The sequence below is a fragment of the Musca domestica genome, unplaced genomic scaffold (assembly GCF_030504385.1).
Source record: "Musca domestica strain aabys unplaced genomic scaffold, Musca_domestica.polishedcontigs.V.1.1 1, whole genome shotgun sequence".
Classification (NCBI taxonomy): Eukaryota; Metazoa; Arthropoda; class Insecta; order Diptera; family Muscidae; genus Musca; species Musca domestica.
This window is the reverse complement of record NW_026712114.1, coordinates 10128373-10153047: the sequence shown is the minus strand read 5'-3', so window position 1 is coordinate 10153047 and position 24675 is coordinate 10128373. Positions and strand designations below refer to the sequence as shown.

The 24675-nt window shown below is 34.0% G+C and overlaps 1 protein-coding gene across 7 annotated transcripts in view; it reads right to left on the bottom strand.

Annotated features, from left to right (window-relative positions):
* The window catches only part of LOC101894339 (filamin-A), a 152233-nt gene that overhangs the window by 62811 nt on the left and 64747 nt on the right, over window positions 1–24675 (bottom strand). For all 7 annotated transcript variants that reach the window (XM_059118696.1, XM_059118674.1, XM_059118681.1 and 4 more), the window contains exon 3: window positions 1670–1814. In XM_059118696.1, the coding sequence (XP_058974679.1) occupies window positions 1670–1814 (145 nt within the window). The remainder of the gene's footprint in view (window positions 1–1669; window positions 1815–24675) is intronic.

The following is a 24675-nucleotide window of genomic DNA, read 5'->3' as shown; positions in this document are numbered from 1 at the left end:
TTGATCGAAACTCGCGTCGCATAGGCCGAAAAATGGCTCGTCAGCTGAATATATCACACTCTTCCATTCGGCAAATATTGAAAAATAAGCTCGGGGTAAATCCATTTAAATTTCAAAAAATGCAAGAAATTATACCGCAACGTAAAGAAAATAGACTCAAAAGAGCTAAAGAGTTGCTTCGCATGGCCGAAAGTGGTGAACTGCCGAATTTGGTTTTCTCCGATGAGAAAACATTCGTTGTCCAGCAGAAAAACTTTTGTTGTCCAAAGAGGTCAGCTGAAAACGTGCACCTTCGTTTGGTCACCAGAACTCAAGCGCCGGCCATGGTGATGGTGTGGCCCGCCATAACAGCCAATGGTCGCTCTGCGCTCGTATTAATTGACCGTGGCATCAGAATAAAAACCGAATATTATCGCGAAAATATACTGAAAGGTGTATTAAAGCCTTGGGCACGCAAACATTTTGGCCGCAGACCTTGGACATTCCAATAGGACTCAGCACGCGCCACACAAGAATGGTTACAAAAAGAGGTCCCTCGCTTTATTTCCAGCGCACAATGGCCTCCAAAATCTCCGGATACCAATCCGTTGGACTATTGCGTCTGGAGTATTTTGGAAAAAATACCAAAGTGTCGATCACCTCAAGCAAGCGCTTCGCCGGGAATGGGCCAAAATACCGCAGAACAACATTCGGGGAGCGTGTGAAGGTCATAATTCGTGCCAAAGGTGACCAATTCGAACAAATCTAAACATATTCTAAAATTTGATGCTATTTCCGACATTTTATACCCTTCACCATACTTTTTAATTAATAATTTTTAATATAGCCTCAATATATTAATTCTGTCATTCCGATTGTAACTCCTGGAAACCTAACAAAGTATATATATTCTTGATCAGCGTAAAATTCTAAGACGATTTAGCCATGTCCGTCTGTCTGTCTGTTGTAATCGCGCTATCTTTCGAAGGAATTGAGATAGAATGCTAAAATTTTGCACACATGTATATTTTGCCAGTAGACAGGTTAAGTTCGACATGTAGACCCACGTTATCATATAGCCCCCATATAACGGTACCTCCCGATATTCGGTATTTTGATGATTTTAGCGACATTATTCACCGGAATTGTTTCAAATTTGGCATTTGAAGTTCGAAATGGATACTACAGCCTAAGACAGAAAATTGTAAGTGCAGGTCAACGTCTTCGTATAGCCCCCATATAACGGTACCTCCCGATAATCGGTATTTTGATGACTGTAGCTACATTATTCACCGATTTTTTTCTAAGTTTCGCATTTGAATATTGTAATGGCTTATGAAAAAATACCTATGCAGGTCCATGTCGTCGTATTGACCCTAATATAATGGCTACATTCGGTATTTGTAAGATTTTAACGGATTTTATTGTTTTTGAGAATTGCCAAATTCGTTCCAAATGGTGGAGGGTATTTAAAGTTCGGTCCGGCCGAACTTATAGCTTTTTTTACTTGTTTTGCTTTCATTCAATAAATTTAAAAAAAATGTAAAAATTATGGCGTTTAACTTTGTTGTAGTTTTTTTATCTCACCCTGTACCTCTACCGAAATGCATAGATACATTTTACCCCCAAGCAACGAACTCCATGATCAGTTTAAATATCACTCTATTTTTTGGAAACCAAAATTACATACCTCTGTTTCGGTGTTGGTCCCGAACCATTCAATTGTTGATCATCTTCACCCTCCCAGGCTGGCATAGAAATGGAATAGTGCAAAATCAAAGTCCATATCAGGCCCAAGATCAATTTCAATTTGCAATCAACAATATCCGAAGAATCTGCAAAGATACAAAAACATAAACAATAATTAGTAACCGTTTTTTTGGTGATAAAAAGTTTATGTTATTTAACATGTTTAAAAAATGTACATAACAGAAAATACCCGTTAAATAATTAACATAATTTTTATTTATTTTTAAGAAGCTAATGCTAATTTTAATGATTATAACCAAATAGAGAAAGAAAATAATTTATGGACTGCCATAAAACAAAGAGTGGGAAAGAGACAAGTCGTTCTAGGAAACTGAAGAAGTTGTTGGAAAAAAACCCCGAGTGAATCAAAAAGAGGTTTTGAAATAGTAGAAAGTGTTGGATTTTGAAGATATATTTTAATATGAGACAGTTTTGCAATTTAGTTCAAATGTTGCAATAATGTTATGGCATTTTTTAAAAGCTTATCATAAAGAAGAGTGGGTAAAGAAAAAACACATTCCATGAGAAAAATATCTATAAAAAGGAAATCTTGAAGAAAAAAATCTACTTCAGCAGTACGTGAAGAATGTTGTTTTTTTTTTTTTTTTTTGGTAGTCATCAAAAAATGTGTTTTTATTTTCAGACAGGTAAACACAATTAACAAAATAAAAACTGGTTTTCTTTTGTCGATTCGGCAAAGAAGCCGGCTAATAATAATTACGACGGTCTAGTAAAACAAAAAACAACAATCAACAATACATTAAAAATTGTTGAAAAATGTGGTTGAGAAAAAAAAACAGCAAATTGTTTTATTTTCAGACATAGCCCAGCCGGTTTTTGTTTCTTTGCCTCGCGCACAAGCGGTTTGGTCAAGTTCAGGGTTAAAATGCGTAGCTTTCATGTTTCATATTTTGTCTGACACGAAAAAATCGTCTTTGACGATTTAGATTCTGATTTATGTCTCAAAAACTTGATATCATTTTAATTAAATGCATCAACCCATTGACTGACTGACTGCTGTCTGTCAAATATAATGGAATTAATTTAGATTTGAATTTATTGACTAGTTTATACGTTATTTGAATTATTATTCAGATTTGCTATTTTATTAAGCGAGTTATAAGTTGCTGATCTACTGTCTTCCTTTGTTTCCGAAAGAAATTATAATAATTTTGACAAAGGGTTAAATGAAGTATCTATTCATTTGGAGTTTAATGAACTTCTTGTGCAGATAGAAAAGGTTGAGATTTAAGATTAGGAAATTTAGACAAAGAAACATTGCCGGTCGAGTTTCCAGTTGTTGAATAGATTGAAGAGGCGTGGTTGTACTGCTAAAATTTTGATCTCCGGAGAAGAAGAGTTTCTCGTGTTCTAATACTTGGAATAAAACTTAAGGAAAATAAAAAAAAAAAATTAAAAATTAATGCCGAATATCCGACATTTCTGCAAAAAGTCTATAGTATTTAGGAGGCATTTATTAGACATCTGTTTTTCTTATTTTTTTCTTTTGGGTTTTGTTTTCTTTCCTTGAATAAAATTAGTCTTGGTTTCAAATGTGAAGACTCTTTGAGAGATTTCGAACAAAATAACACTGACTTCAGAGGGCGAGATATAAAACATGGTGAGGAAGAAGTGGTTAAAGAGACGACTCACGTAAATAAAGTTGAGCTATAGATGGCGTTCGTTTTGAGATATAAAATAACTTCAAGAACTTTTTGACAAGTTCATATTATTTAAGAATAAATTTTCCAAAACTCAGCAAAGATTGCAAATCATAGCCCCCTCTTCGGGGCGTTGATTTGAATTAATTTTTTCGCTTGTTTTCTGGCTCCATTTCTAATTAGTTTCAATGATTGCAGCTAGAGGGCGCCATTTTGACTTAAGAGGCCGAAGATGTGAATAGAGAGATGACGCATTTCAAGTAAAGTAGAGTTGAGCTATAGATGGCGTTCGTTTTGAGATATATTATAACTTCAAAAACTTTTTGACAAATTCGTATTATTTACGAATGCATTTTTCAAAACTCAGCTCAGATTTTAAATCATATTGAATATCCCAGCTTCATCCCCCTATTCTATCTCAATTTCCAGTTAGTATCAATGATTCCAGCTAGAGGGCTTCATTTTCCATTTTATTTTTTGATCTTTGGAATTTTTGAATACAGCTTTCGATCCTGTATTATACGATTTTCCCTTTTTGAGATTAAACTGTATTCATATTTTGGTTACTGAATCGATTCCTTTTTTTGGAAAAGGAACACTTCAATGAAATTGGACTATAAATGACGTTCCTTATTACCGTCCCTGCACTCGAAAAAAAAACTAATGAAAACTTGTAGCCTATTTTTGAGAAAGCAACTAAAAAATGGCTACAAAAGATGCTTTCTTCGAATTTTTAATAGATAAATTTGATTGAGTAAATTGCTGCTGATTGCATTTGAGATTTATATCAATTTTAAGGAGGAATTTTGCCAAAACAAAGTTTATATTTCAAAGTGCATTGAAAATCCAACTTGTGGCCTTTATTCTGTGCGTTGTACATTAGTACTTTTTTTAAGAAAACTTGTGTAAAATTGGACTATAGATGGCATTCCATATGACCAAACACACAGTTTTAAGAAAAACCAGCAAATGGCGCATACTTCAAAAACTTTTTATTGGAGAATTTTATTGTCAAAATAACTGAACAATAGATGGCATTCGTTTTAGGATTTAAATCAATATTAGGGAGGACTGTCCTAAGCCATAGTCAATACTACAAAGCATAATTAATATTTATCTTAGGCCCTTTATTCTGAGCGAATGAATTATCATTTTTTCACAAATGCAGCCAGTGAGCTTCTGAGCTGATATCAACAATTTATTTTATTTTTTTATTTTTGGAATATTCGATCTCCACCATCTGGTTTTCACTTCCTGCTCCTGTGCCTAAAAAAATAATAAAACTCATTGCTCTGTTTAAGTATTAATGACTTCGTTCTCAATATAATTAAACCATATGAATATAGCATTCTTTATGCTATATAATTCAAAATCAAAAATAATTGTAGAATTTCATTTTCCTTCAAGAATATATTTCTCATATAAATGGCATTTGCTATGCGATATAATTCAATATCAAGAACTTTTTTTGAACAAGCTCGTATCATACAAGGATGAATTTTCCAAAGCTGCTTCTTCTAGTCATACTAATCAATTGGTTATTAACCACTCATTTTTTTCTGGCTCCGCCTACCAAAATGAAAAAAAATCTAAAACACGATTAAAAATGCTGTAAGTTCTGTCAGGCCGAACTTTTTATACCCTCCATCATTTGGAAAGAACATGTCAATTAAAAAAAAAATCCGTTAAAAATTCTATTAAAATCTTAAAAATGCCGAATATAGCCATTATATTATGATGTATACGACGACGTGAACCTGCATAGGCAACCATTACAATATTCAAATGCGAAACATGAAAAAATTCCGGTGAATAATGTCGCTAAAATCATCAAATGTACCGGGGGCTATACGAAGACGTGGATCTGCACAGACAATTTTCTGTAGCATCCATTACGAACTTCAAATACCAAATTTGAATCGATTCCGGTAAATAAGTATCGTTATGTGGTGGCTATACGAGGAGGTGGACTTGCACAGACAATTTTCTGTCTTAGGCTGTAGCATCTATTACGAACTTCAAATACAAAATTTGAAACAATTCAGGTGAATAATGTCGCTTAAATCATCAAAAAATCGAATATCGGGAGGTACCGCTATATGAGGGCTATACGAAGATGTGGGCCTGCACAGACAATTTTCTGTCATAGGCTGTAGTATCCATTACGAACTTCAAATACCAAATTTGAAACATTTCTGGTGAATAATGTCGCCTAAATCACCAAAATACCGAAAATAGGAAGGTACCGTTATATGGGCGCAATACCAAAACGTGGACTTACATGGCCCATTTTTAATACCAAAAGTCCTGCAGACATAATATATATTCAAGTAAAATTTTATCAACCTACTTTATTTCGTTCGGAAGCTATAGTGTAGACGGACGGCTAAATCGACATAGAATTTTATGCTGATCAAGAATATATAACTTTGTGGGGTCTAAAATGTTTATTTCGAGGTGTTAGAAACGGAATGACAAACTTAATATATCCTTCATACTATGATGGAGGGTATAAAAAATAATTCAATCCCCTTTTTTCTCAAGTAAATCATGTGGAGCGCAAAATGTATTAAAGTCACATCACACTTCTTAGAAAAGCTTAGGATAGATAAAAATAATTTCCCATTAAAATGTTTGTTGTTGCCAGTAGAGATTATGTTGAGCTCTTAAAATAATCTACACCCAAAGGTAGCGATAATGAAAGTTATTTTTGTGCCTGAAATGCAATGAAATTGAAATGGAAACAAAAAACCATAATTCCCACAAAATTAAAAGCAAAAAACTTTGCCCTATCACGGTTAAAGAACTCGCCACTGGATGACTGTTCAGTTCATGCAATTCTGCTGATTTATACCTGGACTATGGCAAGCGACCAACGACTGACTGATGATGACCACAGCTCTGTACACGACCACTGCTTCTTCACGCTCCAAATGTATTTCATGTTTGTTTTTTTTTTAATAAATTCAAACTTTGCTACTTAATTGGCCGTCTCGTCATGCAGTGTTTTTTTTTTGTCTTTTGGTAACAAATAACCCTAATCATATCCTACCACATATATTTACATAATCTATTTAGTTAACAACGAAAAATAATAGCATAAAAACAATAATGAGTAATTAACAAGTTGTAGTACTGGGGATGAGAGAGAGAGGAGGGGACATTGTTGGTTCCGGTGTATGGCAAAATAATTCCAATTGAAAGTAAGCGTTAAAGTGTTAAATGAAAAAATAATAATTATCAGCAAATTTTTCCATATGCATTTGAGGTCGTTTTTGTTGTTGTTGTGTATTTTCTTTACAAAGAACTGATGTCAGCTCTTTACGAAGAATGTAAACATTTTCTTTATTATAGTTATTAATCAAATGCTGTTGATAATTTAATAGAATTATGTGCTCATGTAATTGACCTAGCGCCACCAACAATGAGATCAGCAATGGAGATGGGGGAGCGAGAATTACGCGATTGGCAACAAGTTGTGGGCTGTATGTGGTGGGCAGAAGTCAACAATTTTTTAAACGATTGAATTAAATCCGAATCTTGGAATGGATTTGAAAATTTGACCAGACCGAATGTTGTGGATAACAATGTTTTCTATAGAGAACACGGTATTCCGAATGTTGTGGATAACAATATTTTCAATGGAAAATGTTGTGAATAGCGATGTTATATAGAAAAAGTTGTGAATAACAAGGTTTGCTCTATAGAAAATGTTGTGGGTAACAATGTTTTTTCTATAGAAAATCTTGTGGGTAACAATGTTTTCTCTATTGAAAATCTTGTGAATAACAAGGTTTTCTCTATAGAAAATCTTGTGAATAACAAGGTTTTCTCTATAGAAAATCTTGTGAATAACAAGGTTTTCTCTATAGAAAATCTTGTGAATAACAAGGTTTTCTCTATAGAAAATCTTGTGAATAACAAGGTTTTCTCTATAGAAAATCTTGTGAATAACAAGGTTTTCTCTATAGAAAATCTTGTGAATAACAAGGTTTTCTCTATAGAAAATCTTGTGAATAACAAGGTTTTCTCTATAGAAAATCTTGTGAATAACAATGTTTTCTCTATAGAAAATAATGTGGATAACAAGGTTTTCTCCATAGAAAATGTTGTGGGTAACAAGGTTTTCTCCATAGAAAATCTTGTGGATAACAATGTTGTCTATACAGGATGAGATAAAAAAATTGCAACAAAGTCAAACGCCATAATTTTTACAATATTTTTTGATTTTATTGAATGAAGGCAAAAAATTCAGGAATTGCATCAAATTTTAGAATAAGTTTAGATTTGTTCGAATTGGTCACCTTTGGCACGAATTATGGCCTTCAAACGGCCAATGAAACCGTCACACGCTGCCCGAATGTTGTTCTGCGGTATTTTGGCCTGTTTCCGGTGAAGCGTTTGCTTGAGGTGATCGACACTTTGGTAACAAATGTTTGGACAACAAATGTTTTCTTATCGGAGAAAACCAAATTCGGCAGTTCACCCCTTTCGGTCAAGCGGAAGTTGCGGTGTAAGTTCTTGCACTTTTTGGAATTTCAATGGCTTTAACCCGAGCTCATTTTTCAATATTTGCCGAATGGAATATTCCGATATATTCAGCCCACGAGCCATTTTTCGGCCATTGCGACGCGGGTTTCGATCAAGTCGCTTCTTTACTTTTCGAACAATTTCTGCTGATAGTGCTGTTTTCTTTCGTCCACTACCATGACGTCGGGCTACGCTGCCAGTATCACGGTAACGAGCTGTGGTACGAGACACAAAAGACTTATTCGCATTTAAATGCTGGAGTGTTCTAACGATAGCCACTTGTGGTTTTCCAGCCAAATATAAAGAAAGCACACTATCACGCTTGAATTCCATCACGAATAACTTTTTTTCCAGAAAATTCTCACCAAAATGCTTTTGTACGCTTGTAAACAATATAACGAGCTGGAATAATTTTAACAGCTGTTGGACGAGTGGTTTAGAAATGACAGCAGTCTAAAGTTGGTTGCAGTTTTTTCATCTCACCCTGTAAATCAAATTGGTCTTTAAAAAAATTTAAAAAAAAACTCGTTCGGGCTTTGAAAAAAATTAAAAAAATACCTTGCTCTGACCCTTGTAAAGATATTCTTAGAATACGACTATGCTGTGATCCCTGAAAAAATATTTTTCCGGTCTTTTTCTTTAGACCTTGAAAAGATATTCGTAAACACCCTCTGCTCCTTGTCATAATATTCTTGGGAGAACTATGTTATCGGTAGAATAACAGTATTTTTTAGAAAAATTCGAGTAAAAGTATGTATTCTGCATCGAAAAAATTTTTTCTGTTACTTTTTTTTATTTTGTTAACTCTTTTGAAAAATCCACCAAAAAATTTGTCATGCTTTTTTATTGTTGTTAAACATGCGACAGAAAAAGTATAAAAAATATGGAAACTTGCATTTTATTTTCGTCGTCGGAGTAATTGTTGTTTTTTTATAAACAAATATTATTCTCGAGACTTGTACAAATAACCCCTTAAAATTTGTTGAGAAAGAGAAAACAAACAATTAATTCAACATTTGTTATCGCGGTTTCCTCGCTTTTTTGCTTTGTTTTTTTTGCACCTAATAATGATGTCACTTGGAGGAATTTTATTTTTATATTTTTTCTTATTTATTACTGGATTTTGTGGCTAAACGACATTTAAAACTTTAATATAAAAAAAAAATATTGAAAATATAATTTCAAACACAAATTAGCAAAATTTAAACTTCTCCTCCCCCCGTCTAGCTATTTAAGACCTTTAAATAAAATAGTAATGCAAACCTATTGTGTTCGGGTTAATGGTAAATAAATCATAGCTTCTCCATTACATCCAAACGGACAGACAGACAGACAGACAGGCATACAGACAGATGTACTTAAATGGAATCCATGTAAACAACATTCATTAACATTTGTACGTTTCACGACGCGATACGAATGGCAGATACCAAAGCCAATATTGAAAACAAAACGTGCGTTAAGTTCGGTTTCAAATTTCTTGTGACAATTGTTTTGGACATTGAGGGGGGTTGTGAATATATGCTCTCGTATATGGATAAGGCCAATGCGGGGCGACTACCCAACACTCAGTGGATGATTGGATTAGAAAAAATCAAGTTTTTTTTTTGAAAAAAAAAAAAAAAAAAAAACTCATGCTTCGGCCAGTCAACCAAATCACATGAAACCATATTCAATGCCATTTCTTTTCTATGGGATTTATTAAAATGTTTTGTTTATTTACGGATGATACCGATTCCCATAATTTTTAGTTACACTGATGTTTAATTAACAAATTACCACAATCGACAACAATTATGGTTGACAAACTATGATCGATTGGGTGGCTATGGCCAGTTAAAAGACATGTCAAATATTTGCGACTCGGGTTTTAATGAGCTTTTCACAAAAATGCCAATTGTTGCTATTTAATTTAATTAACTTGTTTGATTTATTTTTAACTATATTTAACACGTTCACATTTATGTTTTCTCCTGGGAATATTTGTAAACGAATTCACTTGATTAATTAAAAAAAAAACATGTGTAGATTACGAAAATAATAGTGGATAATTTTAGATGAGAAGTTCGTTCACTTTCCACAGAAAAACTTGTGGAAAACCTAGTTGCTCACAAGACTTTCTATGGAAAACCATGTTATACGCAAGATTTTCTATCGCAAACCTTGTTCTCCACAACATTTTCTATATAGCAAATAATGTTGTGCACAACATTTTCTGTATAGAAAACCTTGTTCTCCACAATACAGGGTAAGATGAAAAAACTGCAACCAACTTCAGACTGCTGTCGTTTCTAAGCCACCCGTCCGACAGCTGTTGAAATTATTTCAGAGACAGATCATTATATTGTTTACAAGCGTACAAAAGCATTTTGGTGAGAATTTTCCAGAAAAAAAGTTATTCGTAATGGAATTTAAGCGTGATAGTGTGACTTCTTTATATTTGGCTGGATAACCACAAGTGACTGTCTTTAGAGCACTCCAGTATTTAAATGTGAATAAATTAATTGTGTCTCGTACCATCGCTTATTACCGTTGTTACGCTACCAGTAACGTAGGCCGACATCAAGGAAGTGGACGGAAAAAAACAGAAACATCAGCAGAAATGGTTCGAAAAGTAAAGAAACGACTTGATCGAAACCCGCGTCGCAGTGGCTGAAAAATAGCTCGTGAGCTGAACATGAAAAATGAGCTCGGTGTAAAGCCATTGAAATTCCAAAAAGTGCAAGAACTTATACCGCAACCTAAAGAAAATAGACTCAAAAGAGCTAAAGAGTTGCTTCGCTAGGCCGAAAGTGGTGAACTGCCGAATTTGGTTTTCTCCGTCTCCGATGAGAAAACATTCGTTGTCCAGCTGTTTGTAAACAAACAAAATGATCGTGTTTACTTGCCAAAGAGGTCAGCTGAAAATGTGCACCTTCAGGTGGCCACCAGTACTCAAGCGCCGGCTATGGTAATGATAATCGACCGTGGCATCAGAATAAATGTCGAATATTATCACGAAAATATTCTGGAGGGTATTAAATCCTTGGGCACGAAAACATTATTGCCGCAGATCTTGGACATTCCAACAGGACCATCGCAATCAGCACGCGCCACCCAAGAATGGGTTGATGGTATTTCCGAAATTTTTTGCTTTCATTCAATAAAATTAAAAAAAACCAGTAAAGAAAGTCTTAAAGTCGGGCGGGGCCGACTTTATGATACCCTACACCACTTTGCTAATTTAGTAGAGCTCCACATAACAGAATTCAATCATACACGCTATGATTATAATTATAACTTAAAGTTCAAAGGACTAAATATGCCGAAGCATTTGTATCTTTTAAATTCGGAATTGTATTGCCCATTTGGTGCACAATTAATTTGAAATCGGATAAAAATATATATGGGAGTTATATCCAAATCGGTACCGATCTCGATAAGATTTGGCAAAGATATTTCTCAGCTGTATTTGATATATTTCCCTGAATATCGTTGTTACGGAGTGCATATTACGGTTGTGGGTAACAAATATAACAAATCGGATGAATACTATATATGGAAGCTATAGCTATATCTGAACCGATCTTCACCAAATTTGACATACTACCTTCTAGACTCAATTCGGTCGTAAGTGCCAAATTCCATCCCATTTGGATAAATATTAGACGTTTGGTGCACAATAAAAGGTAAATCGGACGAATTTATATATGGGAGCTATATCCAAATCTGAACCGATCTCGATAAAATTTAGCAAATGTATTTCTGAGCTGCATTTGATATATTTTCGGAAATATTGTTGTTCCAGAATGCATATTACGGCGGCGTTGGACAAAAATAACAAATCGGATGAACAATATATATGGGAGCTGTAGCTATATCTGAACCGATTTCGATCAAATTTGGCATACATATTTTCAGGCCTAATTTGGGTGTATATGCAAAATTCCATACAATTCGGGCTGATATTACACGTTTGGTGCACAATAAAAAGCAAATCGGACGAAGATATATATGGGAGCTATATCTAAATTTTGAGCGATTATTTCCAATTTCAATAGGGTTCATCCTTGGGCCAAACAAATGATCTGTGCAATCTCGTTTCCTTCTGCCTGTTACAAACAAATGCACAAAGACATAATACCCTGACCACTTTGTGGTGTAGGGTATAAAAAGTAAAAATTATGACGTTTGACTTTGTTGCAGTTTTTTCAACTCACCCTGTATACTATTTTTCTATAGAAAATATTTCAACATTCATTATTTTTAATATGTTTTTCACCTTATTCCTTCTACTTCTACTTCTACTCGCTCATTCTTCTCTTCTCAATGAAATTTATATTTCCTTTTATGCCAATTTTCGCTCTACTCCCTCTCCTCCCCTTTGATTCTCCCTCCTTTAATTGAGGCAACCAACTTTATGGCAACCTAATGGAGATTCTGTTTTCTAACGCTTCAACAGCAAATGAATAAAACACAAAAAAACCAACAACAAACAACCGTTCTGTATGTCTAGAGAAGCCGGTTTTCAATGTCACTGGAATCCAGCCTCAAATCTCGAATCTCACGAAATTACCTCGACTTTGGGGGGCAGCTACAAAACACAATACTCAAGTCGGTCGGTCTCCACCATTGCCAAAGGCAAGTCATCTAATATTTGAAACGAAAAACAAAAACGTTACGTTTCATCTTGGCTGCCAGAGGAAGTTTGCCGCGTGTGTTGAAACTTGTTGTTGTTGTTGGGATTTTGCTACTTGTGGTATGCGGTGGCTGGCTGACTGGTGATACGATAAATTTCCAAGTTTCTGTGGAGTCTTCCAATCGGGGCTTTTGTGGTGATTGGGGGAGCAAGTCATGCTTTTGGTTCGAATTTGTTTCGTTTGGAATTTAGTTTAGAAGTTTTGAAAAATGTTATTTTGTAATTGTTGCCGTTGTTGTTGTTTGGAAACAATTATGTAGTTCTTATTTTTCTTGTGGTGTGGAAGGTTATTAAGAAATTACCGCACACAAGGTCATTGATAACATTAAAAATGCCAAAAATTAGTTGTTGAAGACTTTTTTTTGAGAATTTTGAGGATCCAAATTTAAAGCTCAGTGGGTACTTTAGAAAATATTCTAAAATTAACTTTTGAATCCGAAATATTCTTAAAAACCCATGCATGAGAACAACAAAAATATTAACTCATGCTTTGCATTTTCAAAAAAGGTCATAAAAACCCATGGTTGGGGGGGTCTTAAAAATATTTTTAAAAAGCCATGGTTGGGTTTCCTAAAATGCCAGACTTGGGAGCTACAAAAAATAAGCTTTATAATCAACATTTGTGCCCTCAAAAATGTTATTGAAATCTTCACTAAAGCGGTAAGGAAAGGTCAAACGTCGGGCGGGACGACTATATGATACCCTACACCACTATGCGTATTTAGTAGATCCTTCGTAACAAAAAACTTTATATTGGGTAGTTATGTGAAGTAGATCCAACTATGAACCAAATAACATTGCTGTATAGTGCATGACATGACTTCGATAAGGATTATATCAACAAATATTTATGGGAGCATAAATATATCGGACCGAGTTTCACCAAATGGAAAAAATCGGATAAATATGAAAAAATCAATGCAATTTGGGCTGATATTACATATATCGTGAGCAATAATCGTATCGTAAAATCGGATGAAAATGTATATTGAAGCTACATAAAAATCTGAACCGATCTCGATAAAATTTGGCAGATATATTTTCGAGCAGTATCTCCATTATTGTGGAGTCCATATTACGCATGTGGCGGACTTTAACACCAAATCGGATGAAACATATATATGGGAGCTAAAGCAATATTTTAACCGATTTTCACCAAAATTTGAAGCACTTGCTTTTAAGCCTAATTCCATCGGAAGTGCTAAAATTCAGTTCATTTGGGCTGATATTAGCCATTTGATACACAAAAAACCTGAAATCTGAAGTGATCTTGAAAAAATTGTAATCACTCATTTCTGAGCTATATCTGATACCAAAGATCATTGCTGTGGAGTGCATATAGCGCATGTGAGGGACTTAAAACCCCAAATCGGATAAAATATAAATATGGGAGTTATATCTATATCTGAACCGATTTTCATAAATTTAAAGTACTTATTTCTAGGATGAATTCAGTCGGAATTGCAAAGAGTTAGTTCATTTGTGCTGGTATTAACCATTTGGTGCACAATAAACCTGAAATCGGATAAAGGTATATATGGGAGCTATATCCAAATCTGAACAAATCTTGACACAATTTTAGGCACTTATTGCTGAGTCGTATCTCATATTCTGTACCAATGGTCATTGTTTTTGGTTGCGTATTACGCTGTGGGGGGGACTTAAAATCCCAAATCGGATGAAACATATGTATGGGAGATATAGCTATATCTGAACCGATTTTCCCCAAATTTGAAGTACTTATTTCTAGGTTGAATTTTGTCAGAATTGCCAATAGTCAGTTATTAGCCATTTGGTGCACAATAAACCTGAAATCGGATAAAGATATATATAGGAGCTATATCCAAATCTGAACCTATCTTGACACAATTTTAGGAACTTATTTCTGAGCTGTATCGGATATCTCGTACCAAAAATCATTGTTGTGGAGTGCAGATTACGAATGTGAGGGACTTAAAACCCCAAATCGGATAAAACATATATATGGGAGCTATAGCTATATCTGAACCGATTTCACCAAATTTGATGTACTCGCTTCTAGACTGAATTCGGTCGGATGTGCTTAAATTCAGGTAAATTGTACTGATATTGGCCATAGTCTGCCATAGTCAAAAATAGTCTGAAAGGTCGAATGTTCGGTTGGGTTCGGGCCTGCAACATTTCATTGGATTCTCTGCTTGGAAGGCTTCAAAAAATGTTCCTAACAATCTATTCCTTAATGCCTCAAAAAAATATTCTTAAAATCCACTCTTGAGAGTTTCAAAAATCTCCTTAAAATAGCAAGCTTGAAACTTCCAGAAAATATTCCTTACTCCTAAAAATCCATGAAAAATATAGACTTTAAAATTCTTAACCTGTTGGTTCTTCAAACGAAATTTTATAAAAATTCACCACCTGTGGGTTCTTCAAAAAATATATATTTTTTTTAATATATTCTTCCAGAGTCCTTCGAAAAAAATGTCTTTCAAACAAACGATTTTTTGGCCATTAAAAATCTTTTAAAATTTTTTGACCTCTTCATAGAAGTTATTTTTAAAATAACTTCTGGGAAGAATATCCCAGACAAAAAACAAGGGAACTGATGAGGATTGGTGGCTTTTTCCGAAACCTAGGTATTCCATGCCTTAACCCTTGTTAACAATACTATCGTTCTCCACTAATAAACAAACGTTGTTTTTATAAAAACAACAAAATAAAATATTCTTTCAAAATCAACTTTTTTTTGGGCCTAACAAAAAAAAAAAAAAAAAAAAAAAAAAAAAAAAGCAACAACAAAATAAAATATTCTTTCAAAATCAACTTTTTTTTGGGCCTAACAAAAATCTCCCTAAAAATTATTTTCGTTGCAGAACTTTCACCCAACTTCCTTTTGATAAGTCCCTTTTTTGCCCAAACAATTCTGGCTCTGGTTATTCATTTGTCGTTAATTCTCCAAATTTCCTCTGAGTAATAACTGAGGTATTTGACCTATCCCCTATCAAATCCAAACTTATCTTTGTATCATGTTTCCATTTTTTTTAGAAAGATAAAGACCAATTCCATTTAAAATCAATGAATAAAATAAATATTTACACAATTAATAAATAAATAAAAACGACGGAGACAACAAAATGTTAACAATATCATTTTACAACTCTCAAGAATTCGTTTTTTTTTTTAATGGGAACTGAAAAGCATATGTGATGGCGTGTAATCTCTTGAAATAAAAAAAAGGCACACACAAATGAAATATATATAAAACTTTTATTTTCGATATCATTATCTCATTGCTGATAAGAGTTACCAACCAACCAAGCGAAAGAAAAAAAATAATTGACGAACGCTTATAATTTTTTTCGTTGAGTGATGGGCATAACCTGGATAGATATGGATTAATTGCTGACTGTTGAGTCTCAATATTATTTATAGAAATGAAGTGAAGTGAATGCAGCAGAGGGTTTCGGGTATTTTTTTATTTCTTTCTTTCTCAGGACGGACGTTCTCAAGGCTCATTCAGAGAAATTTGGTTTTGGACTAATTTTTCAAGGAAAAAATGTAAAACCTGTAGCCATATGGCTGAGGGTATAAAAATGGAATACAAAATATGGAAAATGTTCATTTTGAGGGGTACAAAGAGTTTTCTTCTCCCTTTTGCGTACTTCCAAGCCCATAATGATTCAGAATTTAATAGTTCGTTAGGTTAATTTTGGCATGTTAAAAAAAACAACATTCTTAAAAATTCACGCTTGGGGGGCCCGAAAAAAAGTTTTTAAAAATACTCGCTTGGGGACGTCAAAAATATTCTGAAAATCAATGTTTGGAAACCTCAAAAACTTTTCTTTTCTTGAGGGTGATTGAAAAATCCCCGTTGAGGCTTCAAAAACATTCTTAAAAACCAACGCTTTTTAAAACATCCACGCTTGGAGGCTTCAAAGTAATTTAAAAAAACTGTTTTAGGGGCTTAAAATATATTTTTAAGAATCCTTGCTTGGGGCCAAACAAAATATTTGGGAACCTCAAAATTTTTTCTTTAAATTCCACTGTTGGGGACCTCAAAAACATTTTATATACAGACTTTGGCGTCACAAAAAATGCATAAAACCCCCCCTTTTTGAATCTTAAAAATATGTCTAAGAATCCACACGGTCCACGGGGGACCTTTAACATATTCTGAAAAATCCACGCTTAAAGAACCTAAAAAATATTGGCCCTTGGGGGACAAAAACAATATTCACATTTGGGGCCTTACAAATATTTAAAAAATCCAAGCTTGGGAGCCTCTTAAATATCCTTAAAAATCCAGGCTTGGAGGCTTTAAATTTGTTCTTAAAAAGCATTAAAAGTATTCTGATATGGGACTTAAAAATCATCTCTGAAGGCTTCAAATTTATTTTTTAAAAGTTTAGGAAGTAGTTCTTAAAACTCTTCCTGAAGGCCCCTTCACAAATATTACCTAAAACGACGTTTACATTTTTCAAAAATATTTTTCAAAATCCATGCTTTAGGGCTTACAAATATTATTACAAATCCACGTTTGGGAGCCAGAATTTTTTTCTTGAAGATGCTCACTTGTGGTCCTCAATCAGATTATATTTTTAAAATTCGCACTTTAGGATATCAAAAAATATTTTTAAAAATCCACGCTTGGGAGATTTGGAGCTTTGGAGATTCAAATGATTTTTTTTTATCCACGCTTGGAAGCCTGCAAATATACACTTTGGAGATTCAACAATGTTTCCTAAAAATCCACGCTTGGGAGACTGCAAATACAGGCTTCTGAGATTAAACAATGTTTTCTAAAAATCCACGCTTGGGGGGCAAATACACGCTTCGGAAAATCATTAAAATCCACGCATGGGGTCTAAAAAATATCCTTAAAATCCACGCTTGGGTTCTAAGAAATGTCCTTAAAATCGAGGCATGGGATCAAAAAATATCCTTAAAATCCAGGCATGGGGTCCAAAAATATCCTTGAAATCGAGGCACGGGGTCGAAAAAATATCCTTAAAAACAAGGCATGGGGTCTAAAAAATATCCTTAAAGACCACGCGTATCTAAAATATCCATAAAATCCACGCATGAGGTCTAAAAAATATCCCTAAAATCCACGGGTATCTAAAATATCCATAAAATCTACTCATGAGGTCTAAAAAATATCCCTAAAATCCAAATTATCCTTAAGATCCACGCAAAATATCCTAAAAATCTACGATTGTAGGCCTTAAAAATACTCAAAAAAAAAAAAATCCATGCTTTGGGGCTCCTGAAATTATTCTAAAAAATCCAAGCAGGGGGTCGCAAAAATATCCTTAAAATTTCTCTCTTGGACTTTTAATAAATACTCTTAAAATCCATGCTGGGAGTTCTCAAAAAATGCCCGTTAGAAGTCCTCAAACATGTGGCTTAAAAATATTCTCAAAAATCGACTTTCTAGGAAAACATTTATTTGAAAAATCAAAAAAGTGTCTTAAAATGCAAAGCTGTTCAATTTTATTTTTTCAAAAATAAAAACTTTGTAAAAATAACTACAAGTGAAATTAAAATTCCGAAAATAAACATCACCCACAATAAATTGTATATATGTAAGTAAAATATAGAGGCATTCAAAATGCTGATGATTTTGCCATTGAATTTGTTGTTTAACCGACAATTTATTTAAATTCCAAATGAATCACTCCCAAACACTTGAATAGAAACTCTCACTCTTTGATTTAAGCAAAAATGCCAATACCTCCTCCTTCTCCTCGTCCAAAAAACATCTGTAAAACAGACACCACATATTCACTCACTGACACCATTCATTGCCTATCACGCGCATACCCCGTCATTGTTCGAATTTTAAAGCTCAGTTTAAGCTATTCTCGGTTGTGTGTTTTTTTGCTGTTTGTTAAATTTATTTAAACACAATTCCACGAATTGTATCTGCATTTCACATTAACTACCGATGAATAATCGAAATAAGCAGTCATATTCTGTCGTTTTAAATCCATGACGCCATCGTCATTGGCGACTATGTCATGGTGTCGCTGGTGATGATGATGACTGGCTGGCCCTCCCAGCTTAGACCCTCATCATCATCTGTGCCGCTTAAACTGCACACCACACAGATATTACGTCATTATTAATTATTAATAAAACAATTTGAGTAACGTTTGAATTTTGAATAAACCGGCAATTCTATTCAAATGTTGTTAGTGTGAATGCAATCAGGGTTATTTGTTGTTGCTGTTGTGTGTGTGCAAAAATATTATAAAAAAAAACAAATATTTTGCTAGCTTGTTAAATATGCCGGGCATGGAATCAACTGGAAGACCGGTAAACACCGGTAGATAAGATTAGAAATATGGCTAATAGCTGTACAAGGCCATATCTCACAGTGAGTTTGCTGGACGACAGACAGGGTTTGTAGATACAAGGGTTGCAGTGACGTGGATTGCTTTTTTTGAAGATATTCTTTAACAAAATAAAATAATTTTTCGAAAACATTTTGGTATTTTCTTGAAATACCTAAAATTACTAAGAATTATTTAAGGAACAATTTTTTTTCAAGCGAACACAGATTTTTCAAATAATATTTCTGAAGCACCAACAGTGCTGTAAGCGAGGTTATTCAAATACTTTCTTGAAGCTTCCAAAAATCCAACCTTGGGACCTTTTATAAAAATCTTAGTCCAAATATTTTTTCAAGTCACAAAAAATATTCCTAGATATCCAATAAAACTCTCTGGTTTTAAAAAAAATATTTTTGAAATTCAACCTTGGGCCCTGAAAATGATTCTTAAAATCCCCGCTTGTGGGTCTCAAGTTTAATTTTAAAATTCCCGGATGGGGAGCCATAAATTTATTCTTAAAATCCAAAATATTCTTCAAAATAAAAAAAAAACTTTAACTCCACGCTGGGGGCCTACGGAAAACATTAAGCTTGGAGACTTCAAAAAATATTCCCAAAAATCTACGCTTATGAAACATAAACAATATTCTCAAAACTTACGCTTGTGAGCCTTAAAAAATATTCTTAATATCTACGCCTTGCGTTCTAAAAAATATTCCTGAAAACCAACGTATGGGGGCGTTTTAAAAATCCATCGGTGGGGGGCTCAAAGGATTTTCTTAAAATTAACCCTTTGGGCCGCATAGATATTCTACAGGGTGAGATAAAAAAAACTGTAACAAAGTCAAACGCCATCATTTTTACATATTTTTTTAAATTTTATTGAATGAAAGCAAAAAATGTCGGAAATAACATCAACTTTTAGAATAAGTTTAGATTTGTTCGAATTGGTCACCTTTGGCACGAATTATGACCTTCAAACGGCTAATAAAGCCGTCACACACTGACCGAAAGTTGCTCTGCGGTATTTTGGCCCATTCCCGGCGAAGCGCTTGCTTGAGGTGATTGACACTTTGGTATTTTTTAGTGACAACCTTGCTTTCCAAAATACTCCAGACACAATAGTTTTGGTATCCGGAGATTTTGGTGGCCATTGTGCGCTGGAAATGACGAGGAACCTCATTTTGTAACCATTCTTGGGTGACCCGTGCTGAGTCCTGTTTGAATGTCCAAGGTCTGCGGACAAAATGTTTGCGTGCCCAAGGCACGCACCCTCGATTAATACGAGCGGAGAGCGGCCATCGGCTGTTATGGCGGCCCACACCATCACCATGGCAGGCGCTTGAGTTCTGGTGGCCAACCGAAGGTGCAGATTTGCAGCAGTAAACACGATCATTTTTTTTTGTTTTCAAACTGCTGAACAACGAAAATAACAACAATGAGAAAACACATCGGAGAAAACCAAATTCGGCAGTTCACCACTTTCGGCCAAGCGAAGGAACTCTATTTTCATTCTGTTGCGGTGTAAGTTCTTGCACTTTTTGGAATTTCAATGGCTTTACCCCGAGCTCATTTTTCAATATTTGCCGAATGGAATATTGCATTATGTTGAGCTCACGAGCCATTTTTTGGTTACTGCGACGTGGGTTTCGATCAAGTCGCTTCTTTACTTTTTGAACCATTTCCGCTGATGTTGCTGTTTTCTTCCGTCCACTTCCTTGACGTCGGGCTACGCTAACCGGTATCACGGTAACAAGCGATGGTTTGAGACACAAAAGATTTATTCACATTTAAATGCTGGAGTACTCTAACAATAGCCACTTGTTGTTTTCCAGCCAAATATAAAAAAATCACATTATCCCGCTTGAACTGTATCACGAATAACTTTTTTTCTGGTAAATTCTCACCAAAACACCTTTGTACGCTTGTAAACAATATAATGAGCTGTCACTCGAATAACTTTACAGCTGTCGGACGAAGAAATGACAGCAGTCTGAAGTTGCAGTTTTTTTTATCTCATCCTGTATAGAGCCGGATGTCAACGGAACCAGGCCAACGAGAATAGTATAGCTTTTATGACGATCAAGAGAGCAAGATGGATTTTTGACAATTTTTTCTAGGATCTACGAAGCAAGGAGGTTTTTTGTAACATTTTTTCAAAGATCTATTAAGCAAGGTGGACTTGATGATCACTATTTCGATTTTATTAACATTCTGGAGCCGCGAAGGTTTTGTGAAAAAATTGTTTCTAAAGAGCCAGCAATATTTGTTAAAATACCAGAACAAAGTGGATTTTCTGAAGGATATTTTTTCAAGGATAACAGAGGAAAATTAATTTTCTGGACATGTTTTTTTATGATCTACCGAGCAAAGAGGATTTTTTTAACATTTATTAATTTCTGAAGCAGATCAATATGAATAATATTTTTTCAAGGATCAGAGCAATATGGATTTTTCGTACAACATTTTTGAAGGAACAAAACGACGTGGAATTTCTGACGGATTTTAAATTAGCAACAGAGCCTAAATGATTCTCCGAAGAAATATACTGACCCACAGAGCAACTAGGAGTTTCTAAATATATTTCTTAAGAATCGACAGAATGAATTTTTTGAAATTTTGTTATTAAAAAATAAAAAAAAAAACAAGGAAAAACAATGAAAATAGAATTTCCTCAAGAATATTTTTTGAAGATCTTTTAGCTTCAGCCAGGTTGGTATATGAAGATTTTTAATACTAGATTTTCTGCTGAATATTTTTCCACTACCAAATATTTATATTCTGCCATACTTTCTTATTGTATTATTTTAAGCATTTCTACAAAAAAAAATCTTTAAAATTTCTCACTTTGTGTTTGATAGTGATTGACAATAGTCATATAAATGATTTCTGATTCATGTTTTGGGTAGAGATGTTATCATAAAACCGCATTAAATATTATCTATAATTTCAAAGAATAGATATATTAAGAACACTTATGAATTATCTTTATTCTTAAACCACTTGGAGCATCGGAAGATGCGATATTTTAATAATAAAAAAGGGTGTGATCTGAGTTATGAAAATTTGAAAATACCTAAATGAAATGCATCCGAATCACTCGAAAGTTTAAAAACTCCAATTTCATTTTTCCAAAATAAAATAAAACATTTGTAACTCAGGCGCAAATTACATAAACGTGAAATGAAAAATAATTTCTTCACATTTTTTTATTTGACATTTCTCTAATTTATAAATATTTTTATCCCACATTTTCATAGACGGATAATTGAGGCCCAGGGGGTGGATTTTTGTTCTGTAAAAACACGAAATTAAAATGATTTTCTTCATAATTAATTTTTTTAAATGATTTTTTTTATAATTTTTTATAAAAGTGCTCATTTCACTTTTTCATAGAACAAAAATCGAGCCTCAGGTGTGAATTTATGTTTCTAACTATTTGTGTTTTTTTTTTAATAAAAATATTTTATTCGTGATGACTCATTTTATTTCAAAGAACAATACAACAGCACCACAAAAACTTGTTATTGAATTTAAATAGAAATAAAAAGTCTATATCATCCACACTCATTCATTCATTTCTTATTGTGCGGGGGGAATTTTCTATTTAATTGACATTGACACGTATTCGTTTCAATTCCAACAAAGATTGAACGTGAAAAGCTGCATTTTGATAACAACAAAATATTGCAACAATATAATATCATAAATTTTATTATACATTTCATTGTATAAATGAAAGAAAAAAATGCCACACATGTAGAAGCAATTTAGGTGAAGGATTTAATTAATAAAGCCCCACAAAAATGGGAATGTCAATCAAGCTTTTTTAAGGAATCTAAGTTTTTTCCTGAAAATATACAATAAATCTGTTCCAGAACGGCAAAAATATAAAATTTTTTTATTTCGATAACAGATTTTCTCTCTATGATATCCTTTTATGTTGCAAAACCAGTAGAATATTGCAGGTTCTGAACCGGAGCAAAATATTATGCGAAATAGTAGAATTTTATAATACTCTGAGCCATATGCATACTAAGGGTATATATCATTTGATACGGACAAAACGTGCCTCATCGAAATCAGGGTTTTTGACCTAGGTCTCTTTGGAGCAAATCCAATTCAGGACATTTGGAGTGGATCTAGGTGTGTTCGTTTTCCCGTCTGTCTGTTCGGTTGTGCGCACAATAACTCTCAAAGGGAGTATCCTATTTGGTCCTAACTTGGTAAATAAACAATATCGAGTCACTCCTTAAAATTATCACAGAACATCATTTATCTTGTAGAACAAGAAAATATCATTCAATTTTGTTAAAATATTTATATCACTCCTGGGTAAGGTAAATGAACAATTTTGGCACACCCTATCAAGTCTCTCCCCCACAAAAGGTCGAAATTTTCAGAGAAAATAATTTAACCTCAAAGAAGGAGAAAGGATCATTCGATTTTGTGCAAACTTTGCAAATCCCAAGTTTTTGTCAGTGTTAGACCAGGTGCGAAATTGGAAATATTGGTTCACTGGATCAAGTACCTCCCCCACAGAATGTTGAATAATCATAACCCCTATAAAATGTGAAATGAGAGCCCAATAGTATTCAAATTTCACTGCGTTGGTACCTCCCTTTCAACTGATAAAAAATTTGAATAATTATATCTCACATAAAATGTGAAATAAGCACCAGATTCTTTTCAAAAAGCATACATCCCAATATTTTAATCAACACAAGATCAGGATCAAGTCACTCCTTTTGGTACCTCCCCCACAAAGGGGTAAAAATTTGGAATAAACAAAATTCTCATAAAGAGCGAAATAACATCCGATTCTTTCGAAACTTCACACATTGCTATATTTCTATCCAATCTGACGATCTGGATCAAGGAATGGATATAACGGACCACTCCACACACATAACCATGTATCTAATAAAACGCGAAAAGAGTATCCGATTACTTCCACACTTGGCACACCACAATATTTCAACACAAGATCTGAACAGTATCGGCCACCTTTGTCAAGTACCTTCCCCAAAACGAGTCAAAATTTAAAATAATTATAACCCTTAAAAGATGTGAGCCCAGAAGTCCAGTTATCCCCAAATCTCGAACATCTTAATATCTCTACTACAGGATAAAGTGTTAATATGGTAGATATCGACCCACTCCTTCTGATACCTCCCCTACGAAGGGATCAAATTTTTGAATAACCAAATAAACTCATAAAAACGAAATAAGTATCTGATTCTTTCGAAACTTCACACATTGCAATATTTTTGATTGTACAAGATCTGGTGTGAAGGTGATATACATATGTCGACCAACCCCTTCTGGTACCTTCCCCACAACGGGTCAAAGCTATTGAATAATTATAACTTTCATAACATGCGAAACAACCTAACGAATTTTCAAACTTGGTATAAATAAATATTTCAGAGAACTGATGTGAATATGAAATTGATCGGACCACTTAGTTTGGTACCTCCCCCACCCCACCCCCAAGGGGTTCAACATTTTGGATTATTATAAGCCTTTAAACACCCAAAACCAGTCAGCGATTTCCTTCAAAATTCGTATCGATATTTCTATCAAACATAGATCTAATGCTGATATGGAGGGTGTGTCGGTTCACTGGTCTTGTACTTCCCCCACAAAGGATTTAAATGTTTATTTGCAATAATTTCCAGAACTGCAAGAATGTAAAATAAATTGCTACGATAACAGATTTTCCTTATACGGTATCGAAAAAAATTGCAAAAGTTAGCAGATTCTTG